General features: G+C 40.7%; 1 protein-coding gene across 2 annotated transcripts in view; it reads right to left on the bottom strand.

Moving 5' to 3' along the window:
• TPGS2 (tubulin polyglutamylase complex subunit 2) overlaps positions 1-21136 on the bottom strand; it is a 76832-nt gene that overhangs the window by 9897 nt on the left and 45799 nt on the right. Inside the window, exons 3-4 of one of the 2 annotated variants that reach the window (XM_077753791.1) lie at positions 9468-9555; positions 7182-7310 (exon numbers count right to left, since the gene is read on the bottom strand). In XM_077753791.1, coding sequence (XP_077609917.1) covers positions 7182-7310; positions 9468-9555 — 217 coding nt within the window. The remainder of the gene's footprint in view (positions 1-7181; positions 7311-9467; positions 9556-21136) is intronic. The other variant, XM_077753792.1, reaches the window with a different exon arrangement.

Below are 21136 nucleotides of genomic sequence, written 5' to 3'. Positions count from 1 at the left end.
GCTTAATTTATTATAGAAATACAGTGTATTTACACATAACATACAAAACACGTGTTTATTGATTGTTAATGGTAAGGCTTCCAGTCAACAGTAGGCTATTAGTAATTAAACTTGGGGGGAGTCAAAAGTTCTAAGCGGATTTTTGACTATATGGAGGGTCACTGCCCCTAAGCCCCCACATTGTTCAAACATCAACTATAGTAGGTTTTACAATACTCCTTGCACCATGTCTGTCCCCTTTTCCAAGAGTTCTTATATAAGAGCCATACAACACATTCTTAGATGTTAAGATGAAGTGCACACATATCTCTTTCGCAGGAGGTTTGCTAATCCCTCATTTCCTTCCCTCTTTATGTCCACATCTTGGGATCACCATTCAGTTGCATTTGTCTTTTGGTTAGAGCATTGATGTTTTTGAAGTTTCATACATCCTTATATGTTTGGTGTGTATATGCAGGACTTTTGATTTTTACTCCTTGTCTCCCTGTAACCCATACGTGCTTTCTATTTCTACTTTCCCTGCTGCAAGTAAGAAGTCTGATGTCAGTCTGATCATTATTTCTTCATAAGTAATTTATTGTTGCCTAGAGCCTATAATTCTTTCCCATATTATGCAACACCTAGGTGTCTCTTTTCTCGTTAATTCAATTTGGCTCTCAGGGAGCCCTTTCAATCTGCAGAGAAATTTTCTTTTATCAGTGTTTATTGGCCTTCTATCTAGTCTTTTTCTCTTTCTTGAGCACCTGTAATGCCAATGGAAGGTCTTCTGGACCTATTTTTTATTTCTCTTACCCTTCCACCTTTTCTGTCATATTTCCCCCCTTTTAAACACATCTTGCACTTGGTTTATCATGCAAACTCAAATCTCAATATTTATATTCTTTAATTCATCAATTGAGAATTTTTACTTTTTTTCTGTGGTAATCCTTTGTGCTTGTGCTATCTAAATGTCTTTATTCTGATTCTTGTTTTTACTTAGATTTTCATCTGTATCCTCTAGCAGTTTTATCTGTCTGGTTGTGTTTCCTGATCTATCTTTCTGATTGGCCTCTTTTTGAATACTAAATACCCTGAGAAGAGTCAGAATTTTTCTAATTAGGTTTTTTGTTTTTTAATCTTATCTCATTATAGGCTTTTTTTTTTTTTTTTTTTTTTGAGAGTGCACAGAGCAGGGAGCACAAGCAGGGGAGAAGAGGGAGGGAAAAAAATCTTAAGCAGGCTCCACAGTTCAGCACAGAGCCCGATGTGGGGCTTAACCTCATGGTCATGAGATCATGGCCTGAGCCAATATCATGAGTTGGATGCTTAACTGACTGCTGAGCCACCCAGGCGCCCCTCCAATTAGAGTTAGGTCTAGGGGAGCCTGGGTGGCTCAGTCGGTTAAGCATCTGACTTTGGCCCAGGTTATGATCTCATGGCTCATGAGTTCAAGTCCCACACTGGGCTCTCTGCTGTCAACATGAAGCCCATGTGGGATCCTCTGTCTCCCTCTCTCTGCCCCACCCCCAAACATGCTCTCCATCTCCCTCTCTCTCTTAAAAGTATAAACATTAATTTTTTTTAAAATTTTAAATAAGACTTGGCTCTAACTGCAGGACTTTCCTAAAAAGCATGAACCCAGAAGGTGCCCCAGGACCAACTGGTTTTTATCTCTATGATTAAGTAGGACAATGTGGCCTTTCTCCCTAGCGGTGTCCTTTGCTGAGGGCTCTTGGGATCATCTCTGGTATCTAGTTCACCTCTATTCTTCCAACTTCAAAGGCAGGGAAGACTCAGTCTACTTACTTAACAACTTCTTTGCCTTCAGGGGTTCAAGAACCCTACCACACATACAGAGCAGATGTGCCTTTTCCCCTCCTGGAGGACTGCACACATCCCTGAGTGGCAGGCTCTGTCTGGGGCCCATCACTTTCCTGTTTTTGCACCTGGATCCCTCTAGTACAGGCATAAATTGTTTTGTTGTATTTTGATTGGCTGTGCTTCAGAGATACTGCCTTTTTTTTTTTTTTAAAACATTGACCATTTGTGTCAACCCTGTTGAACAAGTCTATTGGTGGCATTTTTCAAACAGCATTTGTTCACTTTGTGTTGTTACATTTTGATAATTTGTGTGATATTTCAACCTTTTGCATATTTGTTATGATCTTTGATCAGTGACTTTTCAACTTTTTAAAAATGCTTTTATTTATTTTTGAGAGTCAGAGAGAGATAGAGTATGAGTAGCAAAGGGGCGGAGAGAGAGGGAGACACAGAATCTGAAGCAGGCTCTAGGCTCTGAGCTGTGAGCACAGAGCCCAATGTGGGGCTTGAACTCACGAAGCACGAGATCATGATCTGAGCCGAAGTTGGACGTTCAACTGACTGAGCCACCAGGTGCCCCCATCAGTGACTTTTAAAGTCTGAACTCATTCTTCACTCCTTCCTCCCTACACCTTCTAGGTATATGGTGTCATATTTTATATCGTTTTATTCTGTGAATCCTCTGATTTTTATGGAGATATTTTTATTGCTATTGTGTTTTTACTTTTCATATTTTTTACTTATTCTTTCCTTCCCAAAGAATCCCCTTTAATATTTCTTCTAGGGCTGGTTTAACGGTTATGAACTCCTTTAGTTTTTACCTGAGTAACACTTTTTCTCTTCTCCTATTCTGAATGGTTGTCTTGCTGGTGAGAGTATTCTTGGCTGCATATTTTATCCTTTCAGCACTTGGAATATACCATGCCACTCCCTCTGGCCTGCAAAGTTTCTGCTGAATAATTTGCTTATAGCCTTGTGGGGTTTCTCTTGTATGTAACTGTTGTCTTTTCTCTTGCTGCTTTTAAAATACTTTCTTTATCAGGAGGCCTAGGTGGCTCAGTTGGAGAAGCGTCTGACTCCTGATTTTGGTCAGGTCATGATCTCATGGTCATGAGATTGAGCCCCACTTTGGGCTCCATTCTTTATTCTCTCATTTATTTAGCCTGATGGCTTTCCATTACTCTGTCTTCCAGGTCATTAATTAATTCCTCTGCTTCCTCTAGCCTACTATTCATTTCATTAAATGCATTTTTAATTTCATTGTGTTCTTCATCTCTGATTCTTTTTTATCATTGTGTTAAGGGTCTCACGGATGTTCTTCACACTTTTCACAAGTCTAGTGAGTATCTTTATGACCATTACTTTAAATTCTCTATCTGGCATACTACTTATATCTGTTTCATTTCGGTCTCTTGCCATGGTTTTGTCCTATTCTTTCACTGGGGACATATTCCTCGGTCTCATTTTGTCTAACTCTGTATCTGTTTCTGTGTGTTAGGAAAGTCAGCTATGTCTCTTGCACTTGAAAGTAATGACATTACTTAGAAGTGTTTCTGTAGTGCCTTATAGTACAGTGTCCCCTCTTCACCAGGACCTGGTGCTTCAGGTATTTCTTATATGTGTTGTGCATGTCCTGTTGTGTCCTAGCTACTTTTTCCTTCAGTGCAGTCATCTGCAGCAGTTCTCTTGGCCTATTGTGGGTAGTGTTTGGTCTCCAGCCAGGATAGAGGTACGTTTTAACAAGGTATGTGCGGGGCGCCTGGGTGGCTTAGTCGGTTAAGCGTCCGACTTTTGCTTGGGTCATGATCTCGCGGTTCGTGGGTTCGAGCCCCACGTCGGGCTCTGTGCTGACTGCCAGGTCAGCGCCTGAAGCCTGTTTCAGTCTGTGACTCCCTCTCTCTCTGACCCTCCCCTGCTCACGCTCTCTCTCTCTCTCCTAGAAATAAATAAAACATTAAAAAAAAAACCCAACAAGGTATGTGCCAGTCTGCTTGTGAAATGAGACCTGAGGCCACTGTGTCCCAGACAGACCAGCCCAACGGGATCTGCAAAGTACACATGGATGGGGCACTCGACCTTAACAAGGCACCCCTCAGCCTTCAGCAGGGCCTTGCTGCAGCTGCCGCAGAGACAGAGGCCCTGCAAAATGCAGCGATGGGGAGATGCAGTGCTGGTGAGATCTGTGCCTATTTTCTTGAAAGACCTTTGATGTTGTTATTGTAACTGTTAGGAAACACACCTACAGAAGGCAGCAAACTTGATTAACATATGTGTTCTGACTGTACCACTGACTGGCTATTCCCCCATCTCTCTTCCTTAGGCTCTGTATTCCATGAGACACAACAATAATGAAATTAGACCATTCAATAACTCTACTGTGAGTGGCCTTTGAAGGTTCAAGTCAAAGGAAGAGTCACATGACTCTCACTTTAAATCAAATGCTAGAAATGATTAAGCTTTGTGAGGAAGATGTGTTGAAAGCCAAGACAGGCTGAATGCTAGGCTTCTTGTGCCAAAGAGTCAAGTCATAAATGCAAAAGAAATTAAAAGAGCTACTCAGGTGAACAAATGAACGATAAGGAAGTAAAACAGCCTTATTGCTGATATGGAGAAAGTTTTAGTGATCTAAATAGAAGATCAAACTAGCAACAATGTTCTCTTAAGCCAAAGTCTAATCCAGATCAAGGCCCTAACTCTCTTTAATTCTATGGCTGACAGAGGTGAGGAAGCTACAAAAGACAAGTCTGAAGCTAGCAGAGGTCAGTTTGTGAAATTTAAGGAAAAAAGCTTTCTCAAGAACATAAAAGTGCAAGGCAAAATAGCAAGGTTATCCAAACGATCTAGCTAAGATAATTAATGAAGGTGGTGGCTAAATAGCAGGTTTTCTATGTAGATAAAACATCCATCTATTGGAAGAAGACACCACCTAGGACCTTCAAAATCTCAAAAGATAGGCTTACTCTTTTTGAAAGGTGGCTTTGTAGCTGGTGACTTTGTTGAAGACAATGCTCACTGACCATTCTGAAAACCTGAGGGCTTTTAAGAATTATGTTAAGTCAACTCTGTTTATGCTCTAGAAACAGAACAATAACAACAAAGGTTGGATGACAGCACATCTGCTAACAACATGGCTTATAGAATATTTGAACCCCATTGTTGAGACCAAGCATTCAGAAAAAAGATTACTGTTTATTGACAGTGCACTTGGTCCATCTGACGGAGATGTACACTGACACTCATGTTCTCATGCTTGCTAACATAACATCCATACTGCAATCCATGGATCAAGGAGTCATTTCAACTTTCAAGTTTTAATATTTAAGAAACACATTTCATTAGGCAGTAAGTGCTATGAACAGATTCTTCTGATGGATTTAGGGAAAGTAAACTGAAAACTTTCTGGGAAGGATTCACCATTCTAGATGTCATTAAGAACAGTCATTGTTCACGGGAAATTACCAGGAGTTTGAAAGAAGCTGATTCCAACTAACACTTATGAATGACTGAGGGGCTCATGACTTGAGTGGAGGAAGTAACTGCAGATATGGTGGAAACAGCAAGAGACTAAAGATGGGACTCAATTGCTGGCAATCTACTGATAGAACCTGAATGAATGAGGAGTTGCTTCTTAGGTATGAGCAAAGAAAATGGTATCTTGAGATTGAATCTACACCTGGTGAAGAATGTTGAAATAATAACAAAGGATTTAGAATATTACATAAACTTAGTTGATAAAGCAGGGACAGAGTCTGAGAAGACTGACACCAGTTGTGAAAAGCGTGTTATTGTGGGTAAAATGCTGATCAAATAGCACAGCATGTTACAGAGAAATCATACATAATCAACACAGCAAACTTAATTGTTTTATTTTAACCAACCTTCAGCAATCACCCTGATCTGTCAGCAGCCATCATCATCATGGCAAGACCCTTCACCATCAAAAAGACTATAACTTGCTGAAAGGTGATGGCAGTTAGCATTTTTTAGCAATAATTTATTTTTTATTTTAGAGAGAGAATGAGCTTGAGTGGGGGAGAGGGGCAGAGGGAGAGAGAGAACTTTTAAGCAGGTTCCACGCTCAGCGCAGAACCAACACGGATTCAATCCCATGACCCTGGAATCATGACTTGAGTCAAAATCAAGAGTTAAACACTCAACCAACTGAGCCACACAGGCGCCATAGCAATAAAGTATGGTAATTTTAAATTAGGGTGTATACATAGTTTTTTTTAGATATCACACATAGTAGTCTACAGTATAATGCAAACATAACTTTTACATACGCTGGGAAATGCACTTGCTTTATTGTGCTGGTCTGCAACTGCACCCACGGGATCTCCTAGGGATGCTTATGCTAGTGTCCAGCTGCTGGTGCAGTTGATGGAGAAAGCCTTGGATAGGTTCTCTTGCTAGAACTTAAATGCACCCCAAGGCCTTGGCATTGGAGACACTAGTTACTCAGTCAATATTCATTCTCCCTTTCTTTCTTAAACCTCAATTCTGTTTGAGGAGACAATACTGAACAGCTACACATCCTCACTTCCTCAGATTCCCCTGCAGCTATGGGTAACCTTTTGACTCTGTTCTGGCCAATGGCTTTGGGAGGAGCTTCAGAGAAAACAATGGTTTTCCTGATAAAATGGGAGAGATTCTGCCAAAAGACAGTTTTTGTTGTTGTTTTGCTTTTTACTCTGCTTTTTCCTGCCTGAAACACAGATGGGAAGCTTGGAAGTAGGGCCCGCATTTCCCAGTGACGAGGATGAAAGCCATATCCAAAGGCTGGTGCAGGAGGAAGCCATAGGGAGACTTTATCATTGACTTTCTCAAACAGCTGCACCAGCCCAGTTCCAGATTTCTTGTTATGAAAAAAAAAAGAAACTCCTATTTAGTTTAGACTTTGTAAGGGGTCTCTGATATATGCAGCCAAACCAATTCTGACAAAGCTCTCACTTAGGTCCAGATGCCCATAGCTTTTAGCAGCCATGTGAATCAGAAACGGCAAAGAGCCTGAGGAGGAAGGGAGGTGCATTTAGATTCCATGTTCCCTGAAAACTCCTGACACTGAAATGTTGAGCGAAGTTTATCTTCAACATTCATTCATTTACTAAGCATACGTTAAGTGCCAACTCTGTGCCAGTCACTGAAGTGGGTGCTGGAAACAAAACAAAAATCTCAACCTTGGCTTTTCTTCATGAAAACTGCTTTTGCTGATACAGGCTGTTTTCTGACCTTCCTCCCACATCGTAAGAAGCCACACAGGGGACAGGTTTTGGCTTTGGCTTAGGTACTATAATGCCACAGCATCTTCCCACGGTTTTCAACATCATAGAAGGAAACAAACAGGTTACTTTCTAACTCAGAGCAGAGGTTCCTTCAAGTACCTTCAAGTGCATCATCCTCCAGGTCTGCCAGAGTTGGGGCGTTAGGGAGTGAATACACAGAAGACTGGTTGAGCTGAGTCAGTTTTGAGATGCTGTTAATAGCCATGCTGCCCAAGGGAATGGTGTGCTCTAGGGAAACATTAGCAAAGAGAAAAAAGCCTTGTTACCACGATCATCATAAGGACTTCTGCTTGAGTAACTTAAGCCCAACTGTTGTTTGATCCCAGGGCTGAGGAATCTGACAGAAAGGAAGAAAGAAGATCAGTGGACTGACTATGTGCCCCAGAGCAACAACCTTTCATGTAAAAAAAAAAAAAAAAAAGGCAATGATTCATGGGTGAAGAGACCTCCACTCCATACATTAGGGCAGAGTATTAAAGGAATTTAAAAAGGGGAAGCTCAAAAAAACTTGGAAATCTGGGCTAGGGACCCTGTTTGAAGAGCAAAGGACCTAAAAATGTTTCTGCTCTCTCCTTCCCTTTGCATGAAGGGTTATACTCCCCAAAGAAGCAACAACTTGATCATATAACTGACCCATTCTTCTCCTCATCTAAGCTTTCCACAGTGGAAGATAGCTCTCCCTCTATTTGTCATTTTTCCTTAGTCCTTGCAGAGAACTTGGTGGCCTTCTTGCCTGATTCTAGTCTTCTGTGATTAGGCTATCAATAAGAAACAGGCAACCATATGTCTTCCTTCTCTATTATCTAGAATTCTTGTCATATAGGATGACGGACACTGGATGGCACACCAAGACTTAGAAATCTGACCGCTGAAGAAACTGAAGGCAGTAAAAAAACTGGTATACAGACTATGCAAAGTCCAAGCAGAACAGACCAAGAGGTAAATATGAGAAGCTGCTCTGTTGTCTTCTCTGTTTTTGACTTTAGCTCTTCAGAGAAGGACAGAAATGGGGACTGAACTGGGGATTGCATAAAATGACTAGGATTGGGAAGATTAGATATTAGAATAATGAACTAGGACTTATTCATGAAAACCTCGTGAAATGTTTCTTCTCTGGGGGCGCTTGTGAAGAGGTTAGTCTGTCTTCATGATGGGGGCAAGGGAAAATCTGACTGTCGGTATAGTCTCTCTCTTACTCCAGACTGCAAAGGCCATGGCCATGCTACAAAGAAGGGCTCTGACACTGGTGACAAGAATGATTTCAGGCCAATGGAGGAAATATTCCAAGCTAAAAGCTCATGTTAACTGCTCAGTAATGAGCTACAACAAATGTCTCTGGTCAGGTATGTGTGTGTGTATGTGGCAGGGTTGGTGGGGAATGGAGGAAGGCTTTGAGAATCACCAAAAAGAACTCAGGAGGCAGAGGAAATTAAAGAAGTCGGGTCTGCAGATCTGCTGTGCAATACAAATTACTGCATTCTTAGTGACTGCATGGGGAGGTACAGGGTGCTTCCTGAGGACCAAAGTAGATATGGGGAGGTGGCTACAGGTCAGAGACAATAAAGGCCTCTTCTGGCCAGGGAAGTCTGTGGCAGGAATGGCTAGAACAGGGTTTCCTGGCTTATGGAATATAGGAGTCTTCACTTAAATGTGCATCACCGCATTTCATGTGTACATAGTACCTGTAATATCTGACTTCTACCAAGTTATGAGTTCCCACTTCTGCAACATGAATGTCTGTCCCAGACACAGTTAATACTAAGGATGACAGCTACAGAAGTGAGGTGGCTGGTAACTTACGCTGGGGAGTTGTGGAGCGAAGTTAAAGATCTGGTGTGAGGATCACAGCTCTGAGGTCATTGCCAAGCTGGGAATGAAGGAAGCTGTCCCTCTTATTTCATTGTTTTTTCGTTTTTTTTTTTTTTTTTTTGACAGGGCAGAAGGATGGAGAGACTCTTAAGCAATGCGCTGAGATCATGACCTGAGCTGAGATTAAGAGTTGGACACTTAACAGCCATCCGGGTGCCCCAGGGGGTTGCCCCTCTTATGACCATTAGCAGCTGTCCCTTCCCTCATTCTGGAGGAGACTGCTCTGAGGTGGAGTCATCAGAGTTCTTCAGTTTGAAGTGGTACAAGAATTTTGTGTAGCGATTAATGTTTTCCACCAGCTTGTTCCAAAAGGAAGCCTCTAGACGGAGTTTCCAGTTAAGTACCAGTTAGACTCTGGCAGAGTGGGTGGTGGGTAAAACAATGGTGGTATGTATCAGCTTTGGGAGAGAATTCTAGATTCTGGACATCATGCTTTAGGAGAACTCCTGAAAACTACCCAGATACCCAATCTCGCAGCCGGGGAAATGTTACCCTATAGCAAGAAGGTTGTCTCACCATCCAGCTTCACACTCCATGTCATGTGGAAGCCGTTAGTCATCAGGTAAAAATTCTTCACATCCTCAGGTAGCATGCAGTTATTTTTCTAGAATCACAAAGCAGCTGAGTGTTAAGTCAGGGCAGAGAAAGGACACAAAGCTATGCCCCAAAGCAAATGGGCATACTATTTACCATGTTTCAGATCCCCCAAATAGGAAGATTCTGATAATTATCTATAAACTCGATTACTGAGTTCAAGATGGCAACACCGGAGGCCCCTGAACTCACCTCCCACAGACACATTAAATCCACAGGTACTTATTGAACAATTTCCTCTGAAAGAAAATCAGAAATTGACTTAGCAACTCCTACACACTGGGTGAATGAGAAAAAACCCACATCAAAATGCACAGGAGGCTGAGACATAATTCACATAAACCCCAGCACTGGTGCAGCAACACACAATCAGGAGAGAACTTACAAACCCCATCTTCCCTCAAAGGGTGACTGGTTTGAACTCTGTATCTGGCACTCCAACTTTTATGCTCTGCATGTGAGAGAGAAACTCTCCAAATATCTAGCTGTGATAGCCAAAGGGCTTACTCCACAAATCCGCAAGGCTACAGCAACTGAGAAATGGTTCTCCAAGGATGCATGCATGAGGGTTTACATTTCCAGGGCCTAGCGCAGAGGCAGCCGACCAAGAAGTGCCCAGACTTTCAGTGGAAGACGCTTATTTGCTTATCCAGCAGCATCAGCCTGAGTGGCAGTTACCTAATTTAGCACACATCTAGGGGTGACAAAAATACTCTGCAGAGAACGGGGAGGCTGGGTAGCACCATCTTCATGCTCTCTGCCTTGCTCCAGCTCAGCAAGTATCTCCCCGAAAAGAGCTTATGCACCCAAATGATGCACTGGCTTTTGCACACTCCTTGATTACTTGGCTCTGGTGGCCAAGTGGCTTACGTTTCCAGGTCCCACAGAACGGTGACAAACTGTTCTGAATCGGCTATCCCACCGCCGCACTGTATAGAGGCAGCAGACAGAAAAGCCCAGTCTTTCCATGAAAGTCGCTGATTTGTAGATCTTTAAAAACTGTGGCCTAAGGGTCTCTCCTCTGCACAGACTTGGGAGGCCAGTGGGCACCATGTCACACTCCCCCTCTGCCATGCTCCATGTCACCAGTGTCTCTGTGACAGCACCTATGTATATGTATGGCACACCAGCTTTTTTGGTTGTCGCCCCAAAGGACACAGCACTCAATAGCCTGGCTCTGGTGGCCAGCAGGGATTGTGTTTACGGGTTCAAGGATGGTAAGCAAACAGTTTATGACTGGCTATCCACCCAGGGCGCAGTGTAGAGGGAACAGAGAAAAACAGCCCGTTTATAATCTTTCCCTGAAAGATGTGTACAGTTGACCCTTAAACAGTACAGGTTTCAAACGTGCAGGTCCACTTATATGGATTTTGTCCCCAATAAATACAATAAGTACTGTAAATGTATTTTCTAATTTCTTGAATGAGATTTTTTTCTCTAGCTTTATTGTAGGAATACTGTGTATTGTAAGGCCACAAGTCTAAACGTCCAAACCAAACTGACTCCATGACAGGCTTTAAGTTTCCCCTCTGAACTAGAAGGCCTGAGTTTCAGCTTTCCTGAAACTATCAGGCAGTTACACATTGCCCAAGGCAGAAGAAACCACCCTTGCAACACCCAATCAGGAAAGTCCAGCGGCCACTCTCCCCATTACTAAGGGAGAGGCCTGGAGATAGAAACTATCTAGATAGATAGATAGGACTCTGTTACCTAATGTTAAAGTTAACCTGTTAGTCACCGAACAAGACCCTAGGCTCGCTCTGTGATTGGTTGAATTTAAAGGTACTCTAAATGTTGTAATTGGATCCCGCCAAAAGTAACGAATACTCTAGGCAATGTGTATGGTCAAACCTGCTGTCAATGATGTTGAATTATTATGACTGGATCACTGTTCCCATGTCACAACTTCTGTAACTCTCCCGTCTCAAACCCCATAAAAACCCTACTCTGCCCTTGTTCGAGGCTCTCAGCACAGATCCATACGCTGGTGAAGTCTGGGAGTCCGAGCTTAAGCCCGTAATAAAGCCCTTTGCTTTTGCATACGTGACTCGGACTCCTTGGTGGTCTTGGGATTTTGGGGAGATCGTGATCTGGACATAACAGTATAATACATAAAACATACAAAATATATGTTAATTGTGTTTTCAGTAAAGCCTCTTATCAACAGAAGTTTTGGGGAGTCAAGTTGTATGTAGATTTTCCACTTTGCAGAGGTGTGGGTACTCTTAACCCCCTCATTGTTCAAGGATCAATTGTATTTATATACTTTAAACGCTGCCGCCTGAGGGCCCAGCTTCCACTCAGCCTCCTGTAGGTGCTGACAGAGGTTCTCTTTGGAACACTGAAGGCTGGGCAAACCCTCCACCACTGGGAGTCATTAAGGACAAAGAAGGCTCCCTATACAATCACAAAGGTTTGGGAGACAACAAAGAACAAGGGCACAGTAGAACAACAAAGTTCATCTCCCACATTAGACCCTGCCTTTAAGACTGGAAGAGGTGGGTGTTTTACCTGATACACAGAAACCAAGGAAGAAAAAAAAGAAGAAACAGAGTAATAATACAATCTGAACAGAAGAACATAAAACCTCAGAAAGACCATAATGAAATGGAGATAAGTGATTTACTTAAGAGTTCAAAATAACACTCATAACTATACTCACTTTGAGCTCAAAAGAGGGCATGAACAAAGTAAAAATTTCAACAAAGAGATGTACAATATAAAAAAGTAACACATCAAAGTCACAGAGCTGAGGAATACAATGACTGAACCGAAAAATACACTAGTGGGGTTCCACAGCAGACAAAGTGAAGTGGAAGAAGGATCAGTGACCTCAAAGACAGAGTAGTGGAACTCATTTAATCAGAGCAGCAAAAAGAAAGAAAGAAAAAAAACTTTTAAAAGAGTGATGATACCTTTAAGGACTTATGAAAGAACAGAGTAGACAAATATTAGCACCAAAGGGTCCCGGGAGGAGGAGAGAGAAAGGGGAAAAAAACCTGAAGAAGAAATAATGGCTGAAAACTTTCCCAACCTGGAGAAGGAAAGAGACATCACAAATCCAGGAAGTGCAGAGTTCCAAACAAGTTGAACCAGAGCCCCACCCCAAGACACATAATTGTTTAAGGAAAAGGAGAATCTTAAAGGCAGCAAAAGAAGCGGCACCCGGGTGGCTCAGTTGGTTAAGCTTCTGACTTTGGCAGAGATCATGATCTTATCATGGTTCTGAAGAGCCAAAAATTAAGTCCTCCATTAAGAGCAACCTCGGGCTGCACGTAGCCCCAGTCCCAGTCCCAGAAGAAGCCTCAGACTGTTCAAGGCTAAAGCCATCCTCAGACCGCCCTCAGTTCAGCTAATCAAAAAGTAAAAAGAAACATTCCTATGGTCTGAGTCAAGGCTGGGAACTGCAGATACAAACTAGCCAATTTCTCACTGCTTGCCTGAACCCCACGTGGGCCCTTTGAACTCACCTCATAAGTGGTCATTTTCAAAGGATTCTCAAAAGTCATGACTGGGTCCCACCAAAAGTAATGAACACCTCACAGATACTGAATGGTCAAAGCTGTAATTGTAATTGGTGCTTATGTGATGATGCTACATGTACTGTAACACCCCCATCCCTTACTCCTTAAAAACCCTGTTCGCTATTGTTCTTCACTTCACCTTGCTGCCATGACACCGGTAGTCTGGTGAGCCCCTGCTTGAGCTTGTAATAAAGACCCTTTTGTACTTGCATCGGTGCCGGCTCCTTGTAGGTGTCTGGGACTTGCGATTTGGGCAAAACAGTTCATGGATTGGAGCCCAGATCTTCTGTCCCCCTCTTTCTCTGCCCCTCCCTTGCTGGTTCTCTCTCTTAAAATAAATAAACTTGAAAAAAAGATTGAGGTTGTTTAAAAAAAAAAAAAGGCAAGAGAAAAATAACTTTTTAACCTACAAGGGAACCCCACAAAAGACTATGAGACTTTCTCAGCAGAAACTTTTGCAGGCCGGAATGGAATGGCACAATATATTCTAAGTGCTGAAAAAAACAAACTGCCTAACAAGAATACTCTGTTCAGCAAAACTATTCTTCAGAATTTAAGTAGTGATAAAGAATTTTCCAGACAAGCAAAAGCTACAGGACTTCGTCACCACTACACTGGCCTTATAAAAGAAGTGTTAAAGAGACATCCTTAAGTGGAAAAGGAAAGCCACAATGAGAAGCATGAAAAGTATGAAAGGAAAAAAATCTCACTGGTATCAGCAAGCATATACTAAAAGTAGTACATCAACTACTTATAAAGCTAGTATAAAGGTTAAAAGACAACAGTAGTAAAAGCAAATATATCTACAATAATGAGTTAAAGGATAAACAAAATATTATGAAATATGACCTAAAAATTATATAACATGGGGGGGAGGGTTATAAAGATGTAGCGCTTGTAGAATGTGTTTGAATTTAAGCAACCATCAACTTAAAACAGACTGCTAGTATTATTCAGAAACTCCATGATAACCAAAAACTAAAAACCTTTGATATGCAAAAAGTAAAGAGAGAGAAATCTAAACATAATACTGAAGAAAATCATCAGGTCACAAGAGAACAGGAAAGGAACATAACAGAATTACAAAACAGTCAGAAAACAACTGTGGCAGTAAGTAAATACCTATCAATAATTATACTTTAGAGGAACTTGGGAAGATGGTGGAGGAGGAGGACCCTGAGCTCATTGTGTCCCACATTTACAACTAGATATCATCTACATCTAAGTCAATAAACCAGAGAGTGACTGAAAGGCTGGCAGCAGCAACTCCACTACAGAAGAGAAGCTGCATCTGAAAGGTTAGGAAGGTGAGATGGGCAAGGGAGGCTGCCCTCAAGGGAGAGGGAGGTGCATGCAGGGACAGAGCAGGGAAATGGGCCCTTGCACCAGGGAGCTCATATAGGAAGACAAATCCTCTTAACATTTGGCTTTAAAGACCAGAGGAGCTGAACTGTGTGAGTCTGTATAACCAGCAGGACTTGGAGCCTGGAGCTTTAGAAATCAGCTGACACAGCATTGGGGGAGTGGAGTCAGGAAGGCATGTGACAGCTGGGTTCCCACCTTCACAGACACAGGCTGCACAGACAAGCAAAATATAAAGACAGCAATCTATGCAACATTATGGGGAAATGGAAGACCTATCTGTTCAGAGAGATTTCAGAGAGTGTTGGGGGACTTCTCTGAAAATGAGGGAGCTGACAGGTGCCATTTTTCTCCCCGCTTCCCCAGCATAAATACAGGGCCATCTGTGGGAGGCAGGGCTGCACAGACACTATACCTAACCTGAAAGCAGTGGGCCATGCCAATGTGTTCTCCTGAGGACTTGCCCCCACTAGGCTTGTTACCGCTGGCCCTGGGCTCAGGGCAAACTTTGTACAACTTGTGCATGCCTCACCAACCTGCTGGGTTCGCGGCTGCCACCACGCACCCCACCCGCTGCTGCACACCCTCAGCTACTGTCACTCACCAGGCCCAGCCACTGCACCCAGCCTAAGGCCCCCAGCTGACCAGGCACGTAGGTCCCAGCTGCCACAGTGCTTGTACATATCTGGCATAAAACTAGTAGCCCTGCACAAATTTTGCTAACACCACAGTGACACAAGCACAGCCCACAATAGGCAGAGAGTCAGTGCAGATGACAGAACTAAAAGAAAAAGTGACTCAGACACAATAGCTGGACATAAGCAACACACACAGGATGCTCTCCTGAAGTGCCAGGATCAGACAAACAGTGTAGAGAACACTGCAAGACGCTCCAGGACCTCTTCATAAAGTCACTACTTTCAAAAGCAGAAGACATAGGTGACTTTCCTAATACACAGAAACAGACATAGAAAAGCAGACAAAATGAGAAGAGAAATGTAACCCAAATGAAAGAATAACATAAGGCCATGACCAGAGATCTAAAGTGAAACAGAGATCTAAGTGAAACAGATATAAGTACAATGCTTGGTAGAGAATTTAAGGCAATGGTCATAAGGATTCTCACTGGATTTGAGAAAAGAGTGGAAGACATAAGTGAGACCCTTAAGACAGCCATAAGGAGCAACATAGCAGAGATAAAGGGCTCAATGTACAAAATGAGAAACACACTTGACAAATGAACACCAGGCTGGAAAAAGCAGAGAAACAAATTAATGACCTAGGCCATAGAGTAATGGAAAGTAACCTAAGCAAAAGAGGAAAAAAAATCATGCAAAACAAGAACAGAGAGCTCTGTGACTCAATCACAAGTAATACCAATAGTATTATAGGAGTCCTTGGAGAAGACAGAGAAAAAGGGGAAGATAATTTATTTGAAGAAATGACAGCTGAAAACTTCCCTAATCTGGGGAAGGAAACAAATATCCAGATTCAGGAGGCAGAGAAAAATCCCATCAAGACCAACAAAAACAGTTACCCACCAAGACATAATTAAACTAGCAAAATACAGGGGTGCCTAGGTGGGTCAGTTGCTTAAGCATCCGACTTCAGCTCATGTCATGATCTCACAGTTCGTGAGTTTGAGCCCCACGTCAGACTCTGTGCTAACAGCTCAGAGCCTGGAGCCTGCTTCAGATTCTGTCTCCCTCTCTCTCTCAAAAATAAACATTAAATTAGCAAAATATAGTGACAAAGAAAAAAAAAATCAATGAGACAAAGACAGTTAACATATAGGGGAAACTATTTAAGGCTAAGGGGTTTTTCAGAAGAAACTTTCCAAGAAAGAAAGGATTGGCATTGGAAGTGCTGAACAGGAAAAATCTGCAGCGAAGAATACTCTATCTAGTAAGGCTAATATTCAGAATAGAAGCATAAATAAAGAGTTTCCCAGACAAACAAAAACCATAGGAGTTCACGACCACTAAACCAACCCTTCAAGAAATATTAAAGGAGACTCTTTGAGTGGAAAGGAGAGACCAAAGTGACAGTATAAAGGTATAAAACACAGCGGTAAAAATGAACATTGCTATAAAAAAAAATCACTCAGGGAATTCACAAGATAAAAGGATGTAAAATATGACAACATATACCTAAAACATGGGGAGGAGAAGAGTAAAGAATGGGCTCAAATTTAAACAACCATCAACTTAATCCACTCTACTATATGCAGAAGAGGTTATATACAAACCTAATGGTAACTATATATCAAAGTACAAAGAGAAAGAAATCCAAATATATCAGTAAACAAAATAAACAAAAAGCAAAAGAAAGACAAGAATCAGATAAAATCTTTAGAAACAACCACAAAACAAGTAATAAAATGACAATAACTACATATCTATTTATTATTACTCTGAATATATACAGACTAAATGCTCCAATAAAAAAACACAGGGTAACAGAATGGTGAAAAACCAAGACTTGTCTACATGTTCAGTACAAGAGACTCACTTTAACCCTAAAAACCCCTGCAGATTGAAAGTGAAGGAATGGAGAAACATCTATCAGGCAAATGGATGTCAAAGAAAGCCAGCATAGCAAATAGTTATATTGGACAAAATAGACTTTAACACAAAGATTATAACAAGAGACAAACAAAAACACTATGTAATAACCAAGAGGATAATCCAATAAGAAGCTAGAACAATTGTAAATATGCATCCACCACAGGAACACACAGTTAATAACAAACATAAAGGAACCAATGAATAATAATACAATAATTATACAGGATTTTAACACCCTACTTACATCAATGGACAGATCATCCAAACAGAAAATCAACAAGGAAACAATGGCTTTGAATGACACTCTAGAACAGATGGATTTAGCAGATATAATCAGAACACTCCATCTAAAAAGAGCAGAAAACATTCTTTTCAAGTGCACATGGATCAATCTCCAGAAAAGATCACATATCAGTCCACAAAACAATCTCAACAAACTCCAGATCGAAATCATACCAGGCATATTTTCTGTCCACAGTGCTAAGAAAACAGATGTCAATCACAAGAAAGAATATGGAAAGACCACAGATACATGGAGGTTAAAAACATGCTATTAGGGCGCCTGGGTGGCTCAGTTGGTTAAGCATCGACTTTGGCTCAGGTCATGATCTCACTGTTCGTGGGTTCGAGCCGTGCGCTGGGCTCTGTGCTGCAGCTCAGCTTTGGATTCTGTGAGTCTCACTCTCTCTCTGCCCTTCCCCTGCTCGCTCGCTCTCTCTCTCTCTCAAAAACAAACATTAAAAAATGCTACTAAACAGTGAATGGATTAACAAGGAAATCAAAGAAGAAATTAAAAACTACATGGAAACAAATGAAAATGAAAACACAACAGTCCAAAACCCCTGCATACAGCAAAGGTGGTTCTAAGAGGGAAGTTTATAGCAATACAGGTCTACCTCAAGAAGCAAGAAAAATCCCAAATAAACACCCTAGCCCTATACCTAAGGGAACTATAAAAAGAACAAATAAAACCTAAAACCAGCAGAAGGAATGAAATAATAAGGACTAGAGAAAAAATTAATGATACAGAAATTTAAAATAACAATAGAACAAAGAAACCAGGAGCCATTTCTTTGGGGAAAAAAATCAATAAAATTGACAAACCTATCAAAAAAAAAAAAGACTCAAATAAATACAATCACAAATGAGTGAAGAGAAGTAATAACCAACATCCCAGAAATACAAACAATCATAAAGAATATTATGAAAAAGTAAATACCAATGAACTGGACAATCTAGAAGAAATGGACAATCTCCCAGAAACATATAAACCATCAAAATGAAAACAGGAAGGAATAGAAAATTTGAACAGACCAATAATCAGCAAAGCAATTGAATCAGTAATCAAAAAAAAAAAATCCCAATAACCAAAAGTCCAGGACCAGAGGGCTTCACAAGTGAATTCTACCAAATATTTAAAACATTTAAAGAACAGTTAATACTAATTCTATTCAAACCATTCCAAAAAATAGAAAAGAAAGAAAAATTTCCAAATTCATTCTCAAAGCCAACATGACCCGCATATCAATACCAAATAAAGACATCACTAAAAAAAAGAACGACTGGCCAATATCCCTGATGAACATAGATGCAAAAATCCTCAACAATAATAGCAAACCAAATCCAACAATACATTAAAAAAAAGGTCATATACCATCATCAAAAAAGATTTAACCCGGGCTAAAAAGGTTGTTCAATAATCGCACATCTCTCAACCTGATATATCACATCAGTGAGAGAAGGGATTGAGAACCACAGGATAATTTCAAAAGAAACAGACAAAGTATCTGACAAAGTAAAACATCCAATCATATGATAAAAATCCCCAACAAAGCAGATTTGTTGAGAACCTACCTCAATATAATAAAGACCATATATGAAAACTCCACAGCTAACATCATCCTTAATGGGGAAAAACTGAGAGCTTTTCTAGTAAGGTCAGGAACAAGACAAGGATGTCCACTCTCACCACTTTTATTCAGCATAGTACTGGAAGCCCTAGCCACAGCAATCAGACAACAAAAATAGAGGTCATCCAAACTGGTAAGAAAGAAGTATAACTTTCACTATTTGCAGATAACAGGATACTCCATAGAGAAAACCTGAAAGACTCCATCAAAAAATTGCTATAACTCATAAATGAATTCAATAAAGTCACAGGATACAAAATCAATGCATAAAATTCTGTTGCATTTCTGTACACCAATAATGAAGCAGCAGAAAGAGAAATTAAGAGAACAATCACATTTTCAATTGCACCAAAAAATAGTAAGATACTAAGGAATAAACCTAACTAATGAAGTGCAAAAGATCTATACTCTGAAAACTAAAAACACTGATGAAAGAAACTGCAGACAACACAAAAAACTGGAGAGACATTCCATGCTCACAGACTGGAGGAACAAATATTGTTAATATCTGTATCATCCAAAAAAATCTACACATTTAATGCAATCCCTATCAAAATACCAGCAGCATTTTTTGCAGAAATAGAACAAACAATCCTAAATTTGAATAGAGCCACAAAAGGCCCCAAATAGCCAAAGCAATCCTGAAAAAGAAAACCAAAGCTGGAGGCATCATAATTCCGGACCTCAAGTGTTATTACAAAGCTGTAGGGTTCAAAACAGCAAGGTACCGGCATGGAAACAGACACATAGATCAATACAACAGAAAATCCAGAAGAAAATCCGCAACTATATGGTCAATAAATCTTCAACAAAGCAGGAAAAAATGTCCAATGAGACAAAGTCTCTTAAACAAGTGGTGATGGGAAAATTGGACAGCAACATGTGAAAGAATAAAACTGGACCACTTTCTTATCCCATACACACAAAAAAATTCAAAATGGATTAAAGACCTAAAAGTGAGATGTGAAACCATAATACCATAAAAAAAAAAAGTCCTAGAAAAGAACACAGGCAGTAATTTCTTTGACATAGGCCATAGCAACCTTTTTATAGATATGTCTCCTGAGGCAAGAGAAAATAGAAGCAAAAACAAATTATTGGGAATGCGTCAAAGTAAAAAGCACCTGCACAGCAAAGGAAATAATCAACAAAACTAAAAGGCTAGCTACAGAATGGGAGAAAATATTTGCAAATGATGTATCCAATAATGGGTTAGTAACCCTAATATATATAGAACTTGCAAAACTTAACATCCAAAACACGCTAAAGGAGACTGGCGCCTGAGTGACTTAGTCATTTAAGCTCAAGTCTTGATCTCAGGGTCATGAGTTCAAGCCCCGCGTTGGGATGTATGCTGGGCATGAAGCCTACTTTCAACACAAACAAAACTACAAGGAGATATGACCTTATAGGTGTCAGAATAGCTACAAATCAACAACACAAGAAGTGGTGGTGAGGATGTGGAGGAAAAAGAACTCTTGTTCACTTAGGAATAGAAACTGGCGCAGCCACTACGGACTGTGGAAAACAGTATGGAGGCTCCTCAAAAAGTTAAAATAAAACTAGTGTACACTCTAGCAATTTTACCCAAAGAATACATTTACCAAAAGAATACAAAAACACTAATTCAAAGGGATACACGCATCCCTATGTTTTAAGCAGCATTATTTATAATTGCCAAGACACAGCAGCAGCTCCAAGTGTCATCAGGTGATGAATGGATAAAGAGGATGTAGTGTATAGCCATAAAAAAAAAAAAAAAAGCACAAAATCTTTCCATTTGCAATGACATGGAGCTGGCACGGAGTATCATGCTAAGTCAAATAAGTGGGTCAAAGCAAGACAAATACTATATGATTTCACTCATATGTGGAATTAAACAAAAAAAATGAGCAAAGGGAAAAAAAAAGAGATCAAGAAAAAGATTCTTGTTTATAGAACAAACTGATGATTACCAGAGGGGAGGGAGATGGGCGGATGGGTTAAACAGGTGATGGGGATTAAGGAGTACACCTGTTGTGAGCAGTGGTGATGTATGGGACAGTTCAATTACTCTATTATACACTTGAAACTAATGTAACACCATATGTTAACTAAGCAGAATTAAAATAAAACCTTTAAGGAGACCTACAGGCTAAAAGCGAAGGGATGGGAAAAGATATTCCTTATAATTGGAAGTGAAAATAAAAGCTGAGGTAGCAATACTTGTATCAGAGAAAATAGACTTT

Source organism: Crocuta crocuta, unplaced genomic scaffold (assembly GCF_008692635.1).
Source record: "Crocuta crocuta isolate KB4526 unplaced genomic scaffold, BGI_CrCroc_1.0 scaffold231, whole genome shotgun sequence".
NCBI classification, from domain to species: domain Eukaryota; kingdom Metazoa; phylum Chordata; class Mammalia; order Carnivora; family Hyaenidae; genus Crocuta; species Crocuta crocuta.
This window is presented reverse-complemented; position numbering and strand designations above follow the sequence as displayed.